This window comes from Neovison vison, chromosome 1 (genome assembly GCF_020171115.1).
Source record: "Neovison vison isolate M4711 chromosome 1, ASM_NN_V1, whole genome shotgun sequence".
Taxonomy (NCBI): domain Eukaryota; kingdom Metazoa; phylum Chordata; class Mammalia; order Carnivora; family Mustelidae; genus Neogale; species Neogale vison.
The window spans coordinates 313,466,754-313,488,010 of NC_058091.1; the positions used below are offsets into that span (position 1 = coordinate 313,466,754).

General features: G+C 46.6%; 1 protein-coding gene across 1 annotated transcript in view; it reads right to left on the bottom strand.

Moving 5' to 3' along the window:
* Positions 1-21,257, bottom strand: part of ADAMTS16 (ADAM metallopeptidase with thrombospondin type 1 motif 16) — a 176,818-nt gene that overhangs the window by 124,905 nt on the left and 30,656 nt on the right. Inside the window, exon 6 of the mRNA XM_044233985.1 lies at positions 14,280-14,605. Coding sequence (XP_044089920.1) covers positions 14,280-14,605 — 326 coding nt within the window. The remainder of the gene's footprint in view (positions 1-14,279; positions 14,606-21,257) is intronic.

Here is a 21,257-nt window from a genome sequence, read left to right on the forward strand (position 1 = left end):
GCGGGAGGCAGAGGTAGGAAACTAGGATTGACGTTAGACCCAGAAAAGTGTCTATGCAGTAAACGTAATCACGTTATGTACCAAAGCGATATTCGAAATTCAGAATGATACTGAATGGTGAAGGAAAGGCTGACTTATATTATTGACCCTTGAAAGGATCCCACGATGACCTACGTTTCTGCATATGGCTCAGTTACCCGGGACAGCACTTACGTATTTAAATATTGGCTACTTTTTCTCCCAAATCTTGCACACACACGTGCACATCTCAGTTGGTCACTGGCCTGTAAAATCACCTAGCTTCTCTTCTGTCTTATTATGCAGCAATCCACCCCTCTCCATTTTATTACCGAATGGGGACCAGCATTGGGAGTATCAAAACTCGCCCTGCTTCAGCTAGAGAGAAACTCTGCAAATAAAATGAGGTTTATGGCTCCTTTGGCTGCTGCAGGGGGAATGCAGAGTCAAAATGTCAGCTATCCTGGGTATTTTCCTCATTTATGAGAACTTATGAAGCACAAAGCAACTCCCAGGTATTGAGAAAGGACAATGAAATGCAGGGGCATAACCCATGCTTCTGAAAAATGGCATAAACAATACTGTTGCATTTTAAATCATTTCTCAAATGATATGTCCTTTGATCCTATCAAGTGCTTTCAATAAATCACTCACAAGTTTCCGTATAAATGAAATCTATTCTGATTCTATTCAAACCTCATCTGTGGGGTTTTGCTGAGCGTCAGTGTGACTCCACCTCCTAGTTCCTCAACTGGACTTGAACCTGCTTACACAGCAATGTGGGCAGCTAGTTGCTGGTTCGTTTAGTGACCACATTTCCCCGCTGAGTCCCGGGGGAGGCTGAGAGAAAAGATCCCGCTCAGCTCCTACCGCACAGCACGCTCCGAGCTGCAGACTGCGGGCTCTCGCCCACAGGGCATCTCACCCCATCCTCCTGCAACCTGCCCACACAGCGTTGGTCACAGATTGAAGAAGGGCACAGTCCTGAGCCTCCGTCTTGTAAATGGGAGAAATTCCAAGCGAGCAGCTCTTGTGTGACTCCAATGGCTGTGTCTGTTCACTGCGTTTCCCATTTGGTTCTCTTAAGCATTCGTGTTATTCTGCTGCTTTCCGGAAAGTCTGTCTAAGTAGAGATTTTGCCTCACATGGAGAGTTTGCGTTTTTCCGCTCGTTTGTTTCACAGGGTAATTCCCACGGCCCTGAAACCGTGGGACCCCGGTGCGAGCTCACGAGCTTTGTCCGGGGCTTTCACGGTTTAAATGCTTAATGTTTAATATTTAATTCATTTGACTTAACGGAGTAGAAATGGAAAATTTTTTCCCCCTTATTTTACTAAGGGCCAGGTTTTCATCCCTGAAAGTGCGTACAGAGTAAGTTCGCTGCCTCCGTCTTTGTGAAGGACTCACGGAGGTGGGAGAACGCCGCTCCTCAGAAGTCCCCGGTGCGGCGGCCCCACTCGTCCCGCTCCTGGAAACTAACGCAGACGGGAGTCCAAGACACAGAGACAGAATTATGTCAAAAGGTTAAAAAAAAAAGGTAAAAAAAAAAAAAAGCGAAGAGGGGGACAAACCCACTGTTTTTCAAATTGTACTTTATAGAAGTGATATCATATCCCATCCCCCAAATGTACTGTAATGTTTCACGTTTAAAATTTGTTTAGAAATCCTCTCTGTCACGAGAGAAGTTCCTCTATGGGTTGACCTGGAAAAGTGCTCTCTGACGGGGGGCCTTTTCGGAGACGATGTGACTGAACCGCACTGGCATTACTCTTCCTTTCTGTGGAAGCAGGTTCCCAGGAACCCGAGAGACAGGCGTGGGTCCATGTGGTGATTGTACAGGAAACATATGTCTTCCAAACTTACTTAGAACCATTGCCAGAGAGAGCTTTTCACAGTCACTGCACCCTCTCTCTGGATACAGGAACTCTTGCCAGCACAGATGGAACTACTATCTAAAAGTCTATTTAAGGTCTTTTCATCCATCTATCCATCCATCATCCGTCTGTCCACCCATCCATCCAAACATCCGTCCATTTCTCCATCCATCTGTTCATCTACTATCCATCACCCAGCATCCATCCATCTATCCATCAATCCTTCTGTCCATCATCCATCTGTCCATCCATCATTTTCATTCATCCACCCATCCACCATCCTTCTGCCCATCCATCCAATTCCTTCCATGGGCCAAGAACACTGCTGGGTGTTGGAGGTCCTGAAAGAATTCGCAGCAACCGTGATCTTAGATGTGGCTTATCACAGGAAAACAAGAAAAAGAAGAAGAAGAAAGAAAAGAAAGAGAAAAAGAAAGAAAGAAGGAAAGAAAGAAAGAAAGAAAGAAAGAAAGAAAGAAGGAAGGAAGGAAGCACCTATTTTTTCTCCTAGGGAAAAAAGATGCAATGTACAACATACTCGAATGGAAATGTAACATATGATGGAATGAAATGACCATAAGGTCTTCAAGGCAAATATTTTCCCCAGATTTTGCATGCTAAAATAAATCACCAATGGCTTAAACTACATTTCATTTTACATGTTTTGTTTTGCTCCAAATTTCTAATGTCTTAAGGGTTGAAGATACAATTATTCAATGACAGAAAATTGGGGTGGTTGATATCACACCATTGCCTATTGAAGTTCTCTGTCATTTCGTACCACTCTGAAACTAAAGGCAGCCAACCATTTTAGCATCACTGTAAATCTGGTGAGTAACAGCATATGGAACCTTTTTTTACTTTTGTCCTAGTTTAATTTTTGTTTTAAAACTGGTAACTTTTAGGAGTGGGTTGAGCCTCTGCTTTCGGCTCAGGTCATGATCCCAGGGTCCTTGGATCGAGCCCCACATCGGGCTCTCTGCTCAGCAGGGAGCCTGCTTCCCCCTTCTCTCTGCCTGCCTCTCTGCCTACTTGTGATCTCTGTCGGTCAAATAAATAAATAAAATCTTTAAAAAAAAAAAGGGACAAAGGATGATCACTGTCATTAGACAGAGGAATCCAAACCAGTAAAACTGATACATCCTGGAAGAACAGGAGAATGCAGTATCAACAGAACAGCAAACTTTCCAGTGGCTTTCAGTGGGGTTCTGAGACTCAGGGAACCTGAGAGTAGGGTCAGGATCCTGAGGATAGCTACTGTCCTAGGTGAGCAAGGACAGGACTCCACAGTGTATAAACTCACTTTGCTACAGAGTCTGGCCTCAGCCCTTAGTGAGGATATTTAATCTCCCCTCCCAGAGTAATTTACATGGATGCTAGAACCACAAGCCCCACGTGCACACACAAGCCCCTGAGTACACGCTTACCCCTACGTAAAAAGTCCTTAAAGACAAGCGTCAAGCCTACTGAGGAGACATGCGTCTTCAGCCACCAGGCAAACAACACAGGAGACTTCACTTTCATCACACTGGTGAACCAGGCTAGCACAGGCCAGCGTAGGGAGGGAACGTGTGCATGCACTGGGCCACACATCTCCCCCTTCCCACCCAGCAACAAGCCTGCTCCCAGGCCCGGGGACGTCTAGCCTTTAAGGTCCAGTCTTTCCCTAGACAGGGCTGCCATGTGTCCCTACTGTTCTACTTCTGGGTCTCCATTTTTCTCTCTGTGCAATGATTTCTGTAAAACACCAGAACTATTTTGTCCCCCCCCAATCTCTCATTCATCAAATAAAATTTTGAGGGCTTTACTGTGTGCCATGCATTACTGACAATGCTGGGGATAAAGCAAGAAAGAGACATCAACTCCTGCTGCAGGCTCAACATCTGGCACAGTAGCTTGATAGTTTGTAGCAATCATGCTTGGCTCCAGCTCCCCTCCTAAACTCTGCTTTGTGACATTGAGGATGGAGCGTTACAAACCCCACTTCTGCTTCTCCACCTGCTCACTCTTCACCTCGGGTCATAGACCGTAGAGCGAAGGACTGGACAGACCGAAGATGGTGGAAAAACTTGTTCCTTCTGTCCGGCCCCTGTGGACCTCCTTTCTGCCCCCATCCCCATGGATCTCCACCAGACCCTACTCTGTGGACTTCCTGCCTGCTCCCTATGGACCTCCTGTCTGTCCCGTGGTGGAACTCCTGTCTGCCCCCCTATGGACTTCCTGTCTCTCTCCCCTGGGCCTCCTGCCTGCCCCCATGGACTTCCTGCGTCCCCCCCCATGGACTTCCTCCCTGCCCCCCTCCATAGACTTCCTCCTGTCTGCCACCCTATGGACTTCCTCCCTGCTCCCCCATGGACTTCCTGCCTGCCCTGTGGTGGACCTCCTCTCTGTCCCCCATGGTATTTCTACCTGTACACTGTGGACCTCCTATCTGACTTCCTGCCTGCCCCCTCTCCCCATGGACTTCCTGCCTGACCCGCCCCCCCATGGACTTCCTGCCTGACTCCCCCACCATGGACTTCCTGCCTGACCCCCCCCCCGTGGACTTCCTGCCGACCCCCCCATGGACTTCCTGCCTGAACCCCCCACCATGGACTTGCTGCCTGACCCCCCCCCCGTGGACTTCCTGCCTGAACCCCCACCCCGTGGACTTCCTGCCTGACCCCCCTCATGGACTTCCTGCCTGACCCCCCACCGTGGACTTCCTGCCTGAACCCCCACCCCGTGGACTTCCTGCCTGACCCCCCCATGGACTTCCTGCCTGACCCCCCACCATGGACTTCCTGCCTGCCCCCTGCCCCCGTGGACTTCCTGCCTGACCCCCTCCCCCGTGGACTTCCTGCATGACCCCCCATGGACTTCCTGCCGACCACCCCCCATGGACTTCCTGCCTGACCCCCCACCGTGGACTTCCTGCCTGCCCCCTGCCCCCGTGGACTTCCTGCCTGACCCCCTCCCCCGTGGACTTCCTGTATGACCCCCCATGGACTTCCTGCCGACCACCCCCCATGGACTTGCTGCCGACCCCCCAACCCCGTGGACTTCCTGCCTGCCCCGTCTGGGCCTCCTGCCTGCCCCACGGGGACCTCCCCAGTGCTTCCTGAGTCTGCCAGCCCGCTCACCAGGCAGTAGCAGCTCCAGTTTCCAGCTTACCTGAAGGCCGAGCACACCCCCCAAGAGCCCAGCACCAGCTGGCCCGCTCCTACTCAGGAGTTTGGGCTTCGCTGAGGAACTGTAATAACCATAACTTCTTTGCTCAGTTTCCTCAGCCCCAGGAGCAGTAGCTGCTTCTTACCTTTGTTATCTTGCAAAGCTTTCCTGTTCTCGTTGTAATTTTTCAATTAATATCTGCTTTATGCATTGCCTTAATTCTTTCTTTTCAAGTTGTGTGGTGTCTGTGTGCTAACTGGACAATGATACCGATAACAATACATACGAAGGAAAACACAGCAGGGAAGAGGATAGGAAGGATATGGGAGGGGGAAGAGGGGGCAATTTTAGAGGTGTGGGTCAGGGAAAATGACATTTAAGGAGAAAAAGACCCTCCGGCTCTGGTTGAACCTCAGGCAGCAGGATCTTACTTTAAAGAGCATGATTTCATCTGGCCTCCTCTTTTACTCTCCAAACAGGGCTGGGCTTGCTCTTGAAGAGTCATTCCCTGCAAAAGCAGACTTTGGATATCCTTGTTCTCCAGAAAATGCCAGACTTGGAGCATCCCCCAGAGGAAATGACCACAGGGATCACGTTCCTTCTTCTCCAGAGAGAACCATCTGGCTGGCTTGGGCATATCTTGCCCATGAAGAAAATCCTGCTCCGGTGGTTGTGGACATGACTACCTTCTGCTGATCCTTTCAGCAAATATTCTACTGACCATGAGTGTCTGTATCAGGGCTGTTCTTGGGGTGACGGGGAAGCACCCACCTCCTGATTAGGGACACCTGGAGTACTGAACTCCAGCCACAAGGGAAGGCTGTCATTTGTCCTCTCCTCACTGCTACCTGGCCCAGATCGCAGACCAAGGACACAGTTACTATATCCGTAAAATCTCTGGCAGATTCCAACATTCACACTCCTTCAACTGCTTCCTCAGTATGTGAACAAGTAATGACATCCAGTGTGTTTAGAGAAAACGCCACCAGAAGGAGAATCTGAGCACATGGGTCCTACACCTCTCAATCCGCCTGGCTTTGGGGTGCCTGGGAGGTTCAGTTAGTGAAGCATCTGCCTTCGGCTCAGGTCACGATCCCAGAGTTCTGGGACTGAGCCCTGCAGCAGGCTCCCTGCTCACACGGAGTCTGCTTCTCCTTCTCCCTCTGTCGCTCCCCCTGCTTGTGCTTGCTCACTCTCTCTCTGTCAAATAAATAAATAAAGTCTTATTTAAGAAAACGTTACCTATCTGGGGGGGGGGGGTCACCAATATCTTCTATGTTTTATTCTAGAGGTTTCATTGTTTGAAGTATTTCATTTGGCTCCTTTTTCCATATTAGGATCATTATCTGTGTTTGGCATGAAGTCAAGGTAAAGGGTTAAAAAAAATCTTTAAAAAAAAAAAAAATCCACCTGGCTTTGAAATCCTGGTCATGTCAGTTGTACCCTGAAGCCCAGGGTCGTCATCTGGAAAAAAGGGAAGTGGAACAAAACTATGGATTTTATAATTAAAATCCTTTAATCATCTCATTTTAGCTTACAATGAATGGCAAGCTAAGAGAAAAAAAATCTGTGGTCACCTCAAGTGTAAAAGATTTTCTAAATGTTGCCTTGATCAGATTCCTCTCTGTGCAGAGCCCAACATGGGGCTCGATCTCAGGATCCTGAGATCATGACCTGAGCTGGAATCGGATGCTTAACCCACTAAGCCACTCAGGTGGCTCTTACTCTACTTATTAAGGAACTAGCAGAAACATATATAATTATCCAGAGCTTTCTTTTGGTTCCCCACACTCACGTTTCAATTTCCTAATAACTACCAACTCTAGCCCTACTTCCTCTAAAAACCTTAGTTTTTCTATAATTGTATTACATACCTCCCAAGACCGACATATCTTCAACCTGGTTATGCCATCACCAGGCTTCCCGGATTAGGACGCTGCTCTTAAAAATTCCTGTTATCTCTTCTAACCATCCCTGTGTTGGTTTCCCCCTTCTGCTCCTGCTTTATTTCCCTGGTTCCAGGACATTTTTCAAAGTCAGTTAAAAGTCTGGCAATATTTCAGACAGTTTCCTAGGATTTATTGGGTGCTGTAGAAAAACTCTCAATGACTGGAGTTTCCAGAAACTCCCTGGAGTCTGAGGTTGGGAATCAAACCTAGGACAGTTCAAACCAGGGCCCTGAGTAAGTCCCCAGCCAAGGGAGGGAATTCTTAAACACACATGAGAACTGTGGCATTTACAAGTTTTCCAACATCGTTGAAAACAAGAGAATAATTAGATTTTAGGCGAAGTGATATGTAGCCTATGCATTAAGCTTTAACAGACATGATGCTGTAAGGAGGAAGAGCAAAATTTCACACAGGTTTTGTGCCAGGCGTGATTGACAGACTTGATACTCTATGGAGGGCGGAGCTAAAGTGATAATCCAAGTATGGAACTTGGGTAAAATCCTTTAAGAAAATCTAATCCTCTCATATGCAACAGCATACTTATCTAAAGGAGAATCATTAACGGTACTGACTAATAGGAGTTTTTAAAAATAGTTCCTCAGAAACCTTATCGAGGAAACCATTTCTCACCCAGGGGCACCTGGGTGGCTCAGTCGGTGAAGCAAGCATCTGCTTTCAGCTCAGATCATGATTTCTAGGTCCTGGAATCGAGTCCCGCATTAGGCTCTCTGCCCAACAGGGAGTCTGCTTCTGTCTCTCTCCCTCTCTGCCCCTGTCCCCTACTCTTTCTCTCTCTCACAAATACATAAATAAATCTTTAAAAAAAATTCTGAGTAAAGTATGAGCTTCAACAGAAAATTCAAGGTGTTTGGAATTAGCCATAGAAAGAAATCAGATGCAATGAATTCTAAAATTAATTGTATAGTTATTTGTACCTCAAAGCAGAGGTTGAGAAAATATAATATGTTTTTGTAAATTTGAAATGTAAGGGTTCATTGCAAGCAAAAAAAAAATCAGTTTATGTTAACAAGAACTTGGGGATACAAAGACAAATGAAACAAGGTTTTTAGAAGAGCTCACAAACAAACCTGTAAATAAATAATTATGGAATGAACCCACATATATTTAAGAGAAGCTCCTGCTACAGTATAAATGGAGATCCTAAGCTCTGAGAGGACCTCATGCTGAGGAAGGTAGCCCTGAGATGGAAACCGAAGGAGAAAATCATGACCCCTTATGGGAACGTTCAAAGGTGATGCCATGAAAATTCATGTAAATGACCTTGCAGGTCCCTGTATGGCAGCAATACCCTGGTGATGCTGGAAAACCCAAGAATTCTGTGGTTTGCAGTGCTGGTTCTCGACTCAGGCTACCAAGGCTCTAAATCCCACTCTTCAAAGAATTATCTTGGGAGTCATCTGTAAAATGGGGAAAATAAAGTGGTCTTGGGCAATTATCTGTAAAATGTGTTAACAACAGCTTCCAGTAGAGACTGACTTCCTGGATGGAAGTGTGAGGGGTTAGGTCATCTGCTCTCTAGTGAAATGATTATTTAATTCCTGAAAATCTCTCTCTCTCTCACACACACACCCCACACACAGCAAAGTCATTTAAAGTCTCTGTAAATTTTCTTAAAGGCATCAAGAGTAGAGAATCAGCTACTGAATTTAATTTAATCTCAGAAAGAATGGTGGCATTTGGTGACATCTGAGCCACAGTCTAGTCACACACTGCCCTTGCCCCCAGGGTGTGACGAAGCTCTATGCCAGGTCTGTGCCACCAAGAAGACAAAGGCTCCCTGCTCTGCGAACGTCCATTCTAGAACTACGTTTTCATGTAAGCAGGAACAAGCCGCCAGCATCTCTCCTCTCCTTAGGTCCATATCGTAGAAGCACTGCATGAGGCCGGCACGGCCATGAGAACCAGTCTGACTCCTACAGGCAGGCCCGACCCTTAGGATGGCTGTAGTCCAGGCCCAGCAGGCTGAGAATAATGAAGCCCGAGCAGCCCCGCAGCAGCTCTCCTGTGACATACAGGCTGCAGGCCGGGAAGCGGGGCAGAGAAGACCAGGCCCAGCATCTTCACCCAGAGCTCCACCGATAGGGAGAGGCAAGCCCTGGCGGGGCAGAGTGTGGCTAATATCTCCAGAGTTCCTGCAACATGTTCTCTAGCAGAGAACATATTTTATTTTTATTTATATAAATTATATTTATTTTATTATATAAAATATAATGTGTTTTTTAGCAGAAAATTATGAAACATGCACAGAAACAGAAAAGTGTGACCCTTCCACATGAAAACAGGCACTGTAACTGCTTTTGAGGGGATGCTGATGTGGGGCTTAGCAGACAAATATGTCAAAACAACTATTATGAATGTGTCCACAGAACCAAAGGGAACGGCACCTAAAGGGTTACAGAATAAGAGAAATTATAAAAAAATAACCAAATGGGAATTCTGGAGTCAAAAAGTACAACTTCCCAAATGATGTTACTACAGAAACATAATAGGTTCGAACTGCCAGCAGAGAACAGTGGATCTGAAGATAAATTACTAAAGATCTTGTAATTTGAAGCTCACAGAGGGAAAAACGAATGGAGGGAAATGAGTACAGCATTAAGCACACCAACGTATGAATAACAGGATTACCGCAGGATGAACCCAAAGATACCCACACGCGTCCACGCCGCGGTAAAAATGTAGAAAGACAAAGACAAAAAATAAAATCTTGAAACAACCGTAAAACAAAAACAAAAACACCTAACTCCTACGCGCGGCAGAAGGGCAGTGAGATACAGCGCAGACTCCCCGGAGGAACAAGAGTGAAGACGCAGCAGGGGGGCATCGTCAAAGTGCCGCAAGGACAAACCAGCAGCTAAACGATGCAGGAATGAGGACCTCCACGCTGCCACCCAGTGACCTGCAGCCAGCCACGCAAAGCCACAGTGAGCTGCCGCTTCATGCTCCCCGGGACAGCTGGGATGAAAAGAGGGGACGAGAGCTGGCCAGCATGAGAAGTCGGAACCCGCACACATCGCTGGGCGGACACAGAATGGGAAAGCTAATGTGGAACGGTCTAGAAATTCCTCTGGATGTTAAACACAGGATTTCCAGAGGACCCAGCGATTACACTCCTAGGTATAAACACGGGAGCAAGGAGACGCGTGTCTCCAAGAGAACCTGGCAGCACGGGTCACAACAAACAACAGGAGCGGTCAACTGCCGCGAAGATAAATTTAAAAAATGTGCTGTAGATGTGTAACAGGTTGTTATGAAACATTAAAAATAATCAATTTTTTAAAAGATTTATTTATTTATTTATTTGACAGAGATCACAAGCAGGCAGAGAGGTAGGCAGAGAGAGAGAGGAGGAAGCAGGCTCCCCGCTGACCAGAGAGCCCGATGCGGGACTCGATTCCAGGACCCTGAGACCATGACCTGAGCCGAAGGCAGTGGCTTAACCCACTGAGCCACCCAGGAGCCCCAAAATAATGAAGTTTTGATACGTGTTACAATGTGGATGAAACATGAACACGTTATACTAAGTGAAAGAAGCCAGTCACAAAAGACCACATGTTGTACGCTTCTCTTCATGAGAAATTACCATATTGGGCAAATCTATAGAGACAGAAAGTGAGATTAGTGGGGTCTAGGACTGAGGGGGGTTGGGGGTATGGGGACTGTCAGGGGTTTCTTTCTGGGGTGATGCAGAGTCTCGGATTCGGTGTGGTGAGGCTTCTAGAATTCTGTACAAATAGACTACAAACCACTGAACTACACATTTCCAATGGGCGGGGGGATTCTCTAGGATATATGAATTACATATAAAAAATGCTGTCTTTTAAAAAAATAGAGCCTATATGTTGGCATGTCATTAGGCTAAGTGACATAACAAATGTGAGGCTATTTGCCAAACATGTGGCACAAAGTCCTCAGTGAATTAAGATCACACCTTCTGCTACTGTCCCGGGCATCGCTGTTTCCTGCACTGTCACTAACTCAGTCATTCCGGAAAGGCACATGCTGTATGTCACACTTCACGTGCCTGTGCCTGGTGATCACAACAGACCTGTGACGTCAATTAGGTAAAGACTTAAGAATTACATTCCCTGTTTTTTTTTTTTTTTTAATAATCTTATTTAGTGAAATATGAAATACTTTGAGCCAAGGTCCTTGGTGGCAATTATCAGGATGACGTTAGAGGCCTTTCTAGGGTTTATGGATGGTGCAGGGGAGAAGTCCATGACCTTGACAGGTGTTAACAGGCTTTCCTGGGACAGTCTATGCCTCCTCCGCCAGGCGTCACACCCCGATTCCACCGTGAGGGTTCAGCTTGGACAAAACTACTCCAGAACCTTACAGAGATGCTGCCCCCTCCCAGCAAGGCAGGGCGCCAGCTCTCTCTGCCCCTCATGGTATCCAGATGTGTCCTATTTCATCCCTGTAGTGACACTGCCCATTCCCTGCCTCTCTCATCAGACAACACAGGTCTGAAGCACATTCATTATTCACAAGACCCTTAGGGAAGCACTCATTTGAGTTTTCAAGAGTATTTGTTTACTATAAATAAAGCCATCAGCTCTTAACTTTGATGGTGTTCCTCATATTCATTTTTAAAGAACTATAGCAAAGTGCTTCCAAATGTAAAAGATGAGAACCACGGGAGAAAACTGTCCATCAGAAAATGTTCGTAAAAATTAGTACCTACCTGCCCATCAGAAATCACATTGTCTCGCAACAGTCAACCATGTTCTCTACCTGAAAGTATTAAACTCTTAGTTAAGCGATACAGTTTAGCTTACGACTTCCGTACTGCAGATAAAACCAGGAGACTAGGATATATATTTTTATTTTTCTCCCCTCCCAAGGATCTTGTATTCCAAATGCTTTCTCTGCTAGGATCTACAAAGGTGTGTGAGAGACAACAGGTCAAACCAAAGAGAATTCTACAGGCACCTGACTTCCAGCAAATAGCTGGGTCAACCAGAAACCCAGAGAGGGAGAGAAGAAGGAGGAGGAGGAGGAGGTGGAGGGAGGGGGAGGGGGAGGGAAAGCAGAGGGAGGAGGAGAGGGAGGGGAAGGGTGAGGGGGAGGAGGAGGAGAAGAAAAAAGCTTAATTGAGATGAACCTGGGACTTTAATTAGAACCAAAAAAATAAATAAATAAAACCCAAAAGCAAAAAAAAACAAAAAAACAAAAAACCCCAAGAACAGTAGGAACAAAAACGGAGCCATCCTCTAATGTAAAAACATGTCATTTCTCTTCATACCTTAAGAGATTTGATACATGAGCAACTGGGGAGCCATCAATCAAGAAAGAAATAAAGGAACTGACTGCTGCTTGAGGGACGATCCCATTCAATATTTTTCATTATCTGGCTAATGAAAGGGGACTTCTCATCCTCCCTTTTTCTCCTTTAAAATGCCTCTGATTCGTCCTATCATATAGCAAATGCCCCTGAACCCCACAGTCATAAGTCTGGTTGCAGTCATTTCTGTTGTGATCATCTACAGACAAAGCATCAGTGAAAGTGGATTAACTGCCTCTGGAAGATTAATGGGGAAAGCATACAGATTTCTAGTCCAGTGACCAGAATATTAAATTCCAGGGTTCATTATCCGAGAAGTTTTTTTTTTTTTTTTCTGTTCTTTTTCACTTCTTTATCTCACGTGTAGTTGTCACGTATGACTTGTGCCATTAACTCCCGTGGAGATCAAAGAGAACCAGAAATCTCGAGCTGCTGCTCCTGGGACAGAGTCCAGGGCAGGGCTCAGCCATTGGGAGGGAGACCTTGGCTCACAGAGACCCCGGCTTCAGTAAGCCTGGACCCCTGCTGGGTTCACGGGAAGCACCTCACCCAATCTCACAAACAGATCCAAGTCTATGAGCTCTGAAGGCATGGCACACCTCCCTACAGCACAGATGGCTTCCATTTCCAGTCCGAGCCTTCATGAAAGGAAGCCAAGGAAGAGATTCCCTTCCTTTAGTGCTTATATGAAGAGTTCTAGCCCTTTCATTAAGGAAGATGTGTTTTTCTTGGGAGAACATGGAAGAAATCAGCCACATTGTCTTCAATCCTAAAATTTATGCTAAATAACTGCCACCGTGTCATTGGCAAAACCCTGTTGTAACCATTCTCCAATCAAAAGCCCTTTACAAATTAGAGTACACGTGGAATCAACCCACTCCAAATTCCCTTGAAAAGCAGGTGTTAATATTTTTTTGAAAAATTGTAACGAGATTTAGCATTTGCACATACATAGTATTTGAAGGGTCTGGTTAGGAATGCCCCTTCAGCATCCAAAGTCCACACACCTGTGCCCAAAATCCTTCTGAGATGCAGAGTCTGAATTCTCTCTTTCCAAAGAGAGAAAGACACTTAAGATAGACTGAAAGCATCTTCTAGAAATGTAATAAATGTTCAAAAATTTATTTGCCAAAACTTGACTATGGTCAAGACCTTAAAGGATTTTGGCCACACACATTTGCTCAGCTAACTAAATCATGTCTCATTCATCCGTGTATGACCGATTTATGTATTCGAGACTCTAAGTATCCACTAAGGTTTTCTTCCCTAAAAATACGGAAATATTTTAAGACAAGGCATTAAGATTTTGGCTTGGGGTAGCCTGAGGAAGGCAGGCATCTTCTCAATGGGGCCAGATGCTCCTCACTATAGGGCCCCAACAAATGGGATCACTGGAAGCATTCAAGTGATGTTCAGTGTCTACATCAGATACTAAGAAAATGGGGAAGTACCAAGGAATCATTGGTCCCACGAGATTTGGACTGCCTAGCTCTGGGTTCATCACCGCATCTGGGCAAACACCACGATCTCTAAGTCTGTGATCCTCAACACATTCTTCCAAAGTGCTTCCAAGCACCTGATCAAACAATCCAGCTGGCCAGTCAGTTTCACACAGTTGTTCTATTTGGAATGAAGACATCCCTGTAGCACTAGCAATGGGCCAGTAAGCTATGGGGGAACCGTCCCCTGGGGAGTTCGTGACATCAGACCTGGCCGTGCGTTCGAAGAGCAATCTTCACGCTGGGGCTCTTCCCAGGTTCTTGTAAAAACAACAATGTAAGTCTGGGCGCGGGCACTGCCGCCAAATGCGCCAAAGGAGGCAGACTGACCTATTTCAGACAGTATTACTTGGCGATTTCCTCCTGCTTTTACAGACCGAAGAGATCTGTCCTGCCATGATAACAGAACCAGCTACAACCGCTGAAGGGAAACTGCACCCCCCCCCCCTTTCACACACCACGGGCACCCAAGCTGCACTCACCAAACCTCTGCACGTTGAGAGAGCCACCGAGGAGTTTTTGTGGGATCGTAGGGAGCCTTGGTAGAAACAGAAATCCTCGGGCGGGAAGGTGTGCACGGACTTAGTGCCTCCCTTCCCCAGGGTCTGCACCATAAATCCGGGAGCCATCAGGTTGCTGGAAGCTTTCAGCTCCACGTGGAAGTCGTGCCTGAAGCCCTTCAGCCGAAGGTGGAGAGACTCCACCCTGAGCGGGGCCAGCCCCCTCCTCCTCCTCCGAGAGCGCGTGATTTCATGGGACACATAGTCTCCATTGTGGTCAACCTCATAGGGAGACACCAGGTCATATTCTGAAAGACAAAGAGAGTAAGGCTGAGTACGTGTGGGGTTCTGGAAAGACTCAGGGAGTCACAGCATGTAATGATACTTCCGCCTGGTAAGAAAAGATGGTAGGAAATTTAAGCATCAAGCTGACCTCAGATCCATACTGTAGGATGCAAACAACCAGAGTCAGGAGTGAAAATCTTCCAAGTGACCTTTAGGGAAGTCTCCACTGCCCCCAGAATGTGTTATTTCCAATCCGGCAATATCTAGGCACTCCAAAAGAAAACTGGATCATAGGCTAAAGAAAACTAAAAACAGACCTTTAGGATTATATCTCATAAATTTTACTTTGTACTCATGATAACATGTAATCATTCATGGTTCTAGATATTCTTTTAGTCATTCTTTTGTTTTTTTTTTACAAAAATCTTCATTGTGCTAACAAGAAATTTTAGCTTCAAAATACCAACCATTTCTCTGAAAGCAGTTAAAAAGACAACTATGGGGCACCTGGGTGGCTCAGTGGGTTAAGCCGCTGCCTTCGGCTCAGGTCATGATCTCAGGGTCCTGGGATCGAGTCCCGCATCGGGCTCTCTGCTCGGCGGGGAGCCTGCTTCCTCCTCTCTCTCTGCCTGCCTCTCTGCCTACTTGTGATCTCTCTCTGTCCAATAAATAAATAAATAAAATCTTTAAAAAAAAAAAAAGGACAACTATGATGGACATTCCTTGATGTTTAATATTTTAATAGTTAATTGTTAAATCAAGGAATCCTACAATCCGTATGCAGACATATTCCAGATGCTAATGTTTCCTTCATAGTCTGCTCCCACTGAACACCACCGCCCACCCTCTTCCTGGCCCGAGTTTCCGGCACGTCATTGGAGTTCACCACTCAAGGTCTTCCTCAATGTGCACCATGGTCTCCTGCCCGCTCCGATTCATAGTGTGCTAGCCAAAAACACATTCAAATACATGTTTTTTTTTTTTCTAATGTCGATAAGGGGCCGTCTGATTTCAGGGCACCCACAGGCTTGCAGGGCATCAGGAGCTGATGATGTCCCAGTGTGGCTTTGGCATACATCCAAGTTGTCTCCCTCTCTGTGGAAAGCACAGAAGGACGCTTTACAGCCCCTTTCATTACGAAATGTGCCGTAAGGAGCCTGTAATAGGCTCCTAACAGGGGCCCTGTCCTGCCTCAGGGTGATTTGTACATTCTTCTGGGAGTCATAAGATAAAACACAGAGATGACATTTGGTCAGAAATAAGCAGTATTTGGGTAATTATTTTTTTCAGGAGAAATGAGGTTTTCTCTACAACCAATCTGTTTCAGTGCAGTGTCTGTGCATAGGTCCTTGTGCCGTCAGGGACAGGGAACGTTCACGCTGGAACAGAGCAGGCGGCCAGTGCCAGTCAGAAATGGCCGTGGTGGGTTGGGAGAGGCAGAGCAGGCCTCGGGTGGTGAGGTCCTGTCGGGAGCCCCCCACGCTGAAGCCGGTGGCGGTGCGTGTCCAGGCCCGGCGGCAAAACCGATCCCGGGACAGGATAACCACCAAAGGCTCAGCTCCGGCCTCGGCAATTCCAGGGAGGCTGTGTCCTCTGGGCAAGAGCTTCGATTTCCGACCCCAGGGGCCTGGTCCTGCCATGCAGGGATCAACAGGTACCACGGACAGCACGTTGGGACAGACCACGTGACAGCCAACCATCAAAATCTACAGCGAAGCAGGGCATTTGTGTCCCAGAGGACAAAATGCATTGGGCCTCTTTCCTGTTCTACTTGGGAAACCAGGAAAATGAAACAAACCTGCTTAAACTGTGTGCAGCAGCAGGAGAAAGGGGGAAGCAAGTCAGGGATTTGCTCGTCTGGGGTAAGCCTGGGATTGCAGCCCGTCCCAGGCCACGCTGAGAGACAGGGGACGCATGCCTGCCTTTCCACCTTGGGATCCCCCACTGCCTTCTGCATCTCCAGCTTCCTGGACTGAGGCGGGAGGCTGGTGCACGTGGCCTTGTTGCCCAGACACCATGCCGCCCAGGGCTCTAAGGGGAACCCTCTCCCCCTCACTCCAAGTCCGTGTCCATTCCAACAGGGGCTGTGGAGTCTTCCAAACACTGGCTAATCAGCAAATTAAAACATAAAAAGATGATTACCACTTAAAAAAATCAAACTGTTTCCAGATGATATAAGCCATATTCTTAGGACCTTGTTTTGGAGAACATATAACATGCTTCCTTTATCTGGAGGGGACATAGAGTATCTACTCTCAAAATCGTGCCCGATAAGGCTCTTTTACATAAACATATACAGGGTCCTACTGATAAACACTAGACGACCTGTTATCTCAGGGGAAAAAAATAAACGGCCCGCTTTCCCGCATTTGCCCATTCCCCACCGCGGCTGATCTCCAGCACCAACGTGATGTCGCTCAATGCGGAGTGTGCAAGAGCCGCCCAGTGGCGCACCTGGGCACGCGCAGCGTCTCCCTCACACAGACAGAATGTCTGCAAAGAACCTGAACCGCACAGATAAGAGCCAAAAAATGTCAGGGATGAGATTTGCATGTTTTAATTTTGTTTTTAAAAGGACTGATTTCCCTGTAACTTTATATATCTCATTTTTCAGTGACCAGCTCTGCCAAACTTAAAGGAAAGTGACAATCAGCTCTGGAGGACTAGTAGAGGCTGGCCCCGGGCCACCGGCTCCACAAACAGTGAAGCCACACTTTGTGACCGATGACAATCGGTTCCGAAGAATGAGGAAGCGAACCTGTGATAGAAGAAGACCCGTTTTTTCAATTTAGTCTACTGATTCTCAACCAGAGGGTTTCCCCTCCCACACCCCGGGAGACAAATGTCTGGAGACATCTCCCTCTGCCACGGAGTGGGAGGGGGACAGTGGTGTTCCTGGGATCTACGGACCCCACCAGAGAGGCTGCTACAGTCTTCAGTGCACGGGACAGACTCCAGGGACAAAACGGTAATACCGCCGAGGCGAGGGGGTCTGGATTTAGTCCCACAACAGTCCTTTCTATCAAATGTGTATTCTTGGGTATGTACAAGTGAATGTGAAAAAGGTCATCACTGAAGAATTCAATGGATGAACAAAATAAGCATAACATTTCGTTATAGTCATGTGGCTATCTGGAAATAAATCAATACCTAACTGTAATGGACTGAAAACATTAATTTTTGAGCTTATATTTTCATATTATAATCCCCACAAAAATTGGCTCATGATTTCAAGAAAAAAAATAGTGTGAAAATAAATCTTTGAGAATCCTTTATTTTTTTACCTTTTTCTTAAAGGTTTTATTTACCTATTTTGAAGAGAGAGAACTAGAGGGAGCATGCTCCAAAGGAAGAGCTGGGGGAGGGCTGGAGGGAGGGGCGAGGGAGGGAGGACGGAGGGTCAATGTCAAGCCAGCTCCCACAAGCATGGCCTCAGTGCAGGGCTCAATCCCAGAACCCTGAGATCATGAGCTGAGCTGAAGTCAAGAGTTGGACGCTTAAGGGACTGAGCCTCCCAGGCACTCCTGTTTGAGAATCCTTTAGGTAAGACCTATGTCCTTTACACCCTTGGTTAAGGAGGAAAACTTCCCATATGGCTGCTCCAGCTGGTGGTCCAAACTCCTTGATTTCAAGAGGTTTTCTGATCACAACCTCAAGTCCAAGACTACTCTGGTTTCACAGTGAATGCATGAGGTAGAGATTGCCTGAGCACGCAGGGCTGGTTCACAGCAGCTGCAGAGAGCAGATCTGCACCTTGCCTCCTGCCCCAGCACTCAGTGACATCACATCCATATCTTGGAAGCAGCCACCTTGTGAGTGTTTACCCCATGGGAACCAGAAAAGTCCTCAATCCGGGCTCCCAAGAGCCTGCCGTTAAAGATTGACAAGCACCCCACAGGTGAATCTGAAAGACACAACCTTGTCTCACATTCCCCGAATGTCTGAGAGCAAATCAATACCATTTTCCAATGCACACACAGAAACAAAAGTTCTATTATGTATGATGAAACCCCTTTCGAGAGAACTTCTAAATCTTGCCTTGGAAGCGTAGCTTAGTCTAGAATCAAACGCTAACAAATATGTGATATCTCTTGGCTCTCAACAAGAGCCACTATATTTATTTTTAAAGGCAAATCTGGAAGAAAAGCATTAAAATCTCCCACTAAGGAAAAACAATTCTGAATCAGCCAAAATGAAACGGGCGTACTTAATGTCTGAAAATAGTTTTGTTATCTGTTGTGGCATCAAGCATCGAGGGCAGAAAAGAAAAGAGAAAAAAAAAAAAAGGAATAGAGGGCATTCTCTTTCCCGCTGCTGAACTGCTTCAGACACAGGAAAACTGGCAATCACAGCCTGAATTATGCATGAAATAACCTTCTGGCCAAAAAAGAGTGATTCCAAAATCCATTTGTATAAAAGATACCTAGATATGCAGCAGTCACATGAAGTGCACCTGGGCTCTACTGTTCTACAGGGAGACAAGGAACCTACTGAGCTGACTCTTTTCTCCCGGTAAGATCGATGAAAGCCCTTTAGTGAAACCCATTTTCTCCACTTGGCCATTTATCATTAAAGACCTCCAATCGCCTCCATCAGAAAGGACGAATACCCAATTTTTGTATCAACATAGACAGGACTGGAGGAGATTATGCTGAGTGAAATAAGTCAAGCAGAGAGAGACAATTATCATATGGTTTCACTTACTTGTGGAGCATAAGGAGTACCATGGAGGACATTAGGAGAAGGAAAGGAAAAGTGAATTGGGGGAAATCGGAGGGGAGACAAACCATGAGAGACTGTGGACTCTGAGAAACAAACTGAGGGTTTTGGAGAGGCAGGGATGGGGGGTTGGGTGAGCCTTTGGTGGGTATTAAGGAGGGCACGGATTGCGTGGAGCACTAGGTGTGGTCCATAGACAATGCATCTTAGAACACTAAAAAAATAAAATCTTTAAAAAACTTAAAAAAAAATAAAGACCTCCAACACACAGAAGGTGGGTAGGAGGCTGGGGTGTGTCCACTAAGCTAGGACTGCACTGATGATGGCTCACACCTTCCCCTCCAGTTTCTGACCAAGTGAGGTATGTGGTTGTCATGGCAACACTTGGCGTGTGACACCAGCCTAGATGCCAGGTGATCCAAGCCCCACACCAGCCAGGCTGGAGTCCAGCTCACAGGAGTCTGTCCTGGTGCGGAGCAGGGGAAGCTCACTTGGGCAGGAAGGCTCTGCCTTCTCCTTCTGGAAAAGGTTCTCTGTCTATATTGCTTCTACCTTAAAGAAAACGTATTTTCTATAAAATGCGACACAGTCCTCTGAGAAATCTCCTGAGACCTTCAGGAATTTTCATGATTTTAGAAAACTAGAATTTTTACTGAAAAATGTCTTCTTTCAGAAGTGCGTGTGGAGGGGCAAATCCAATATGGATAATTATATTGTGGAATGCTCCTTGAGAGAAACATGAAAGAAGACAAGGCCAAGCCCAAGAAGATGACCTTTAAGTAGACTGATAATTACCTTTCTCCAGCAATTACAGAGCAGAAAGTGACTTCTAAGTGTTTCCTATCACTGACACCCAGCGCCCTCTGCTGGTCCTTAAGGTCTTCTGTTCAGCGATCCCCGCCTCCCGCTGTGTTTACAGACGTCCATGCCCTCCTTCAGCAGGACTTTATTCAAACAGCTAATGCATGTGTCAGATTCCTGTCTTTATATGACAACTATATTAAAAACTTTGTTATTCATTTTTCTAGACTTTCTGAAAATACATTAGGATCATCAAATCTTGTTCTTCCTCTAAAATACTAACACTTGTTGGAAATGTTGCAAAGTGCTAATATGAAACAATTGCAAGGATAGAGCTCAGCAGCTGACATCCCACACCTGCCTTCCCTTTCATCTAAGACGGCTGAGGGCAGAGACAACCATCCCCAGGACAAGTGAAATTGGCAATCGCCACTTGCCAACAGCATGAGTAAAATCACACATTGCAAACGGATCAGACTTGTGTGACAAATCACAGCGGAAGGTATGGGCATTGCCCAGCATGTCTCCAAACGCTAATGACCCGTCCCATGCACTGTATTTCTATTTGTTTTAAGATTTTATTTATTTATTTGATAGAGATCACAAGTAGGCAGAAAGGCAGGCAGAGAGGGAGAGAGGAGGAAGCAGGCTCGCCGCCGAGCAAATAGCCCGATGCGGGGCTCGATCCCAGGACGGAAGGCAGAGGCTTTAACCCACTGAGCCACCCAGGCACCCCCATGCACTATATTTCAATGATGTCCCAACTCCCCAAGAATACCCACTTTCATGCTAACACCGTCAGTACTGAGCAAAAACGGCTTTCTCCCGTCTCCTGCTCTGTAGTCAGGGTATACAGACAGGCTTCGATTTAAAAAGCCTGATGAGGAGGGGGCACCTGGGTGGCTTAGTGGGCTGAGATTCTGCCTTCGGCTGGGGTCACGATCTCAGGGTCCTGGGATCAAGCCCCACATCGGGTTCTCTGCTCCGCGGGGAGCCTGCTTCCTCCTCTCTCTACCTGTCTCTCTGCCCCCCTGTGATCTCTCTCTCTCTTTGTGTCAAATAAATAAATGATCTTAAAATAAAAAGCCTAAGGAGGATCAGGAGGGGGCGGAGGGGTGGGGAGAGGAGGAGTATGAGCTTTCTAATTTCCAGAAT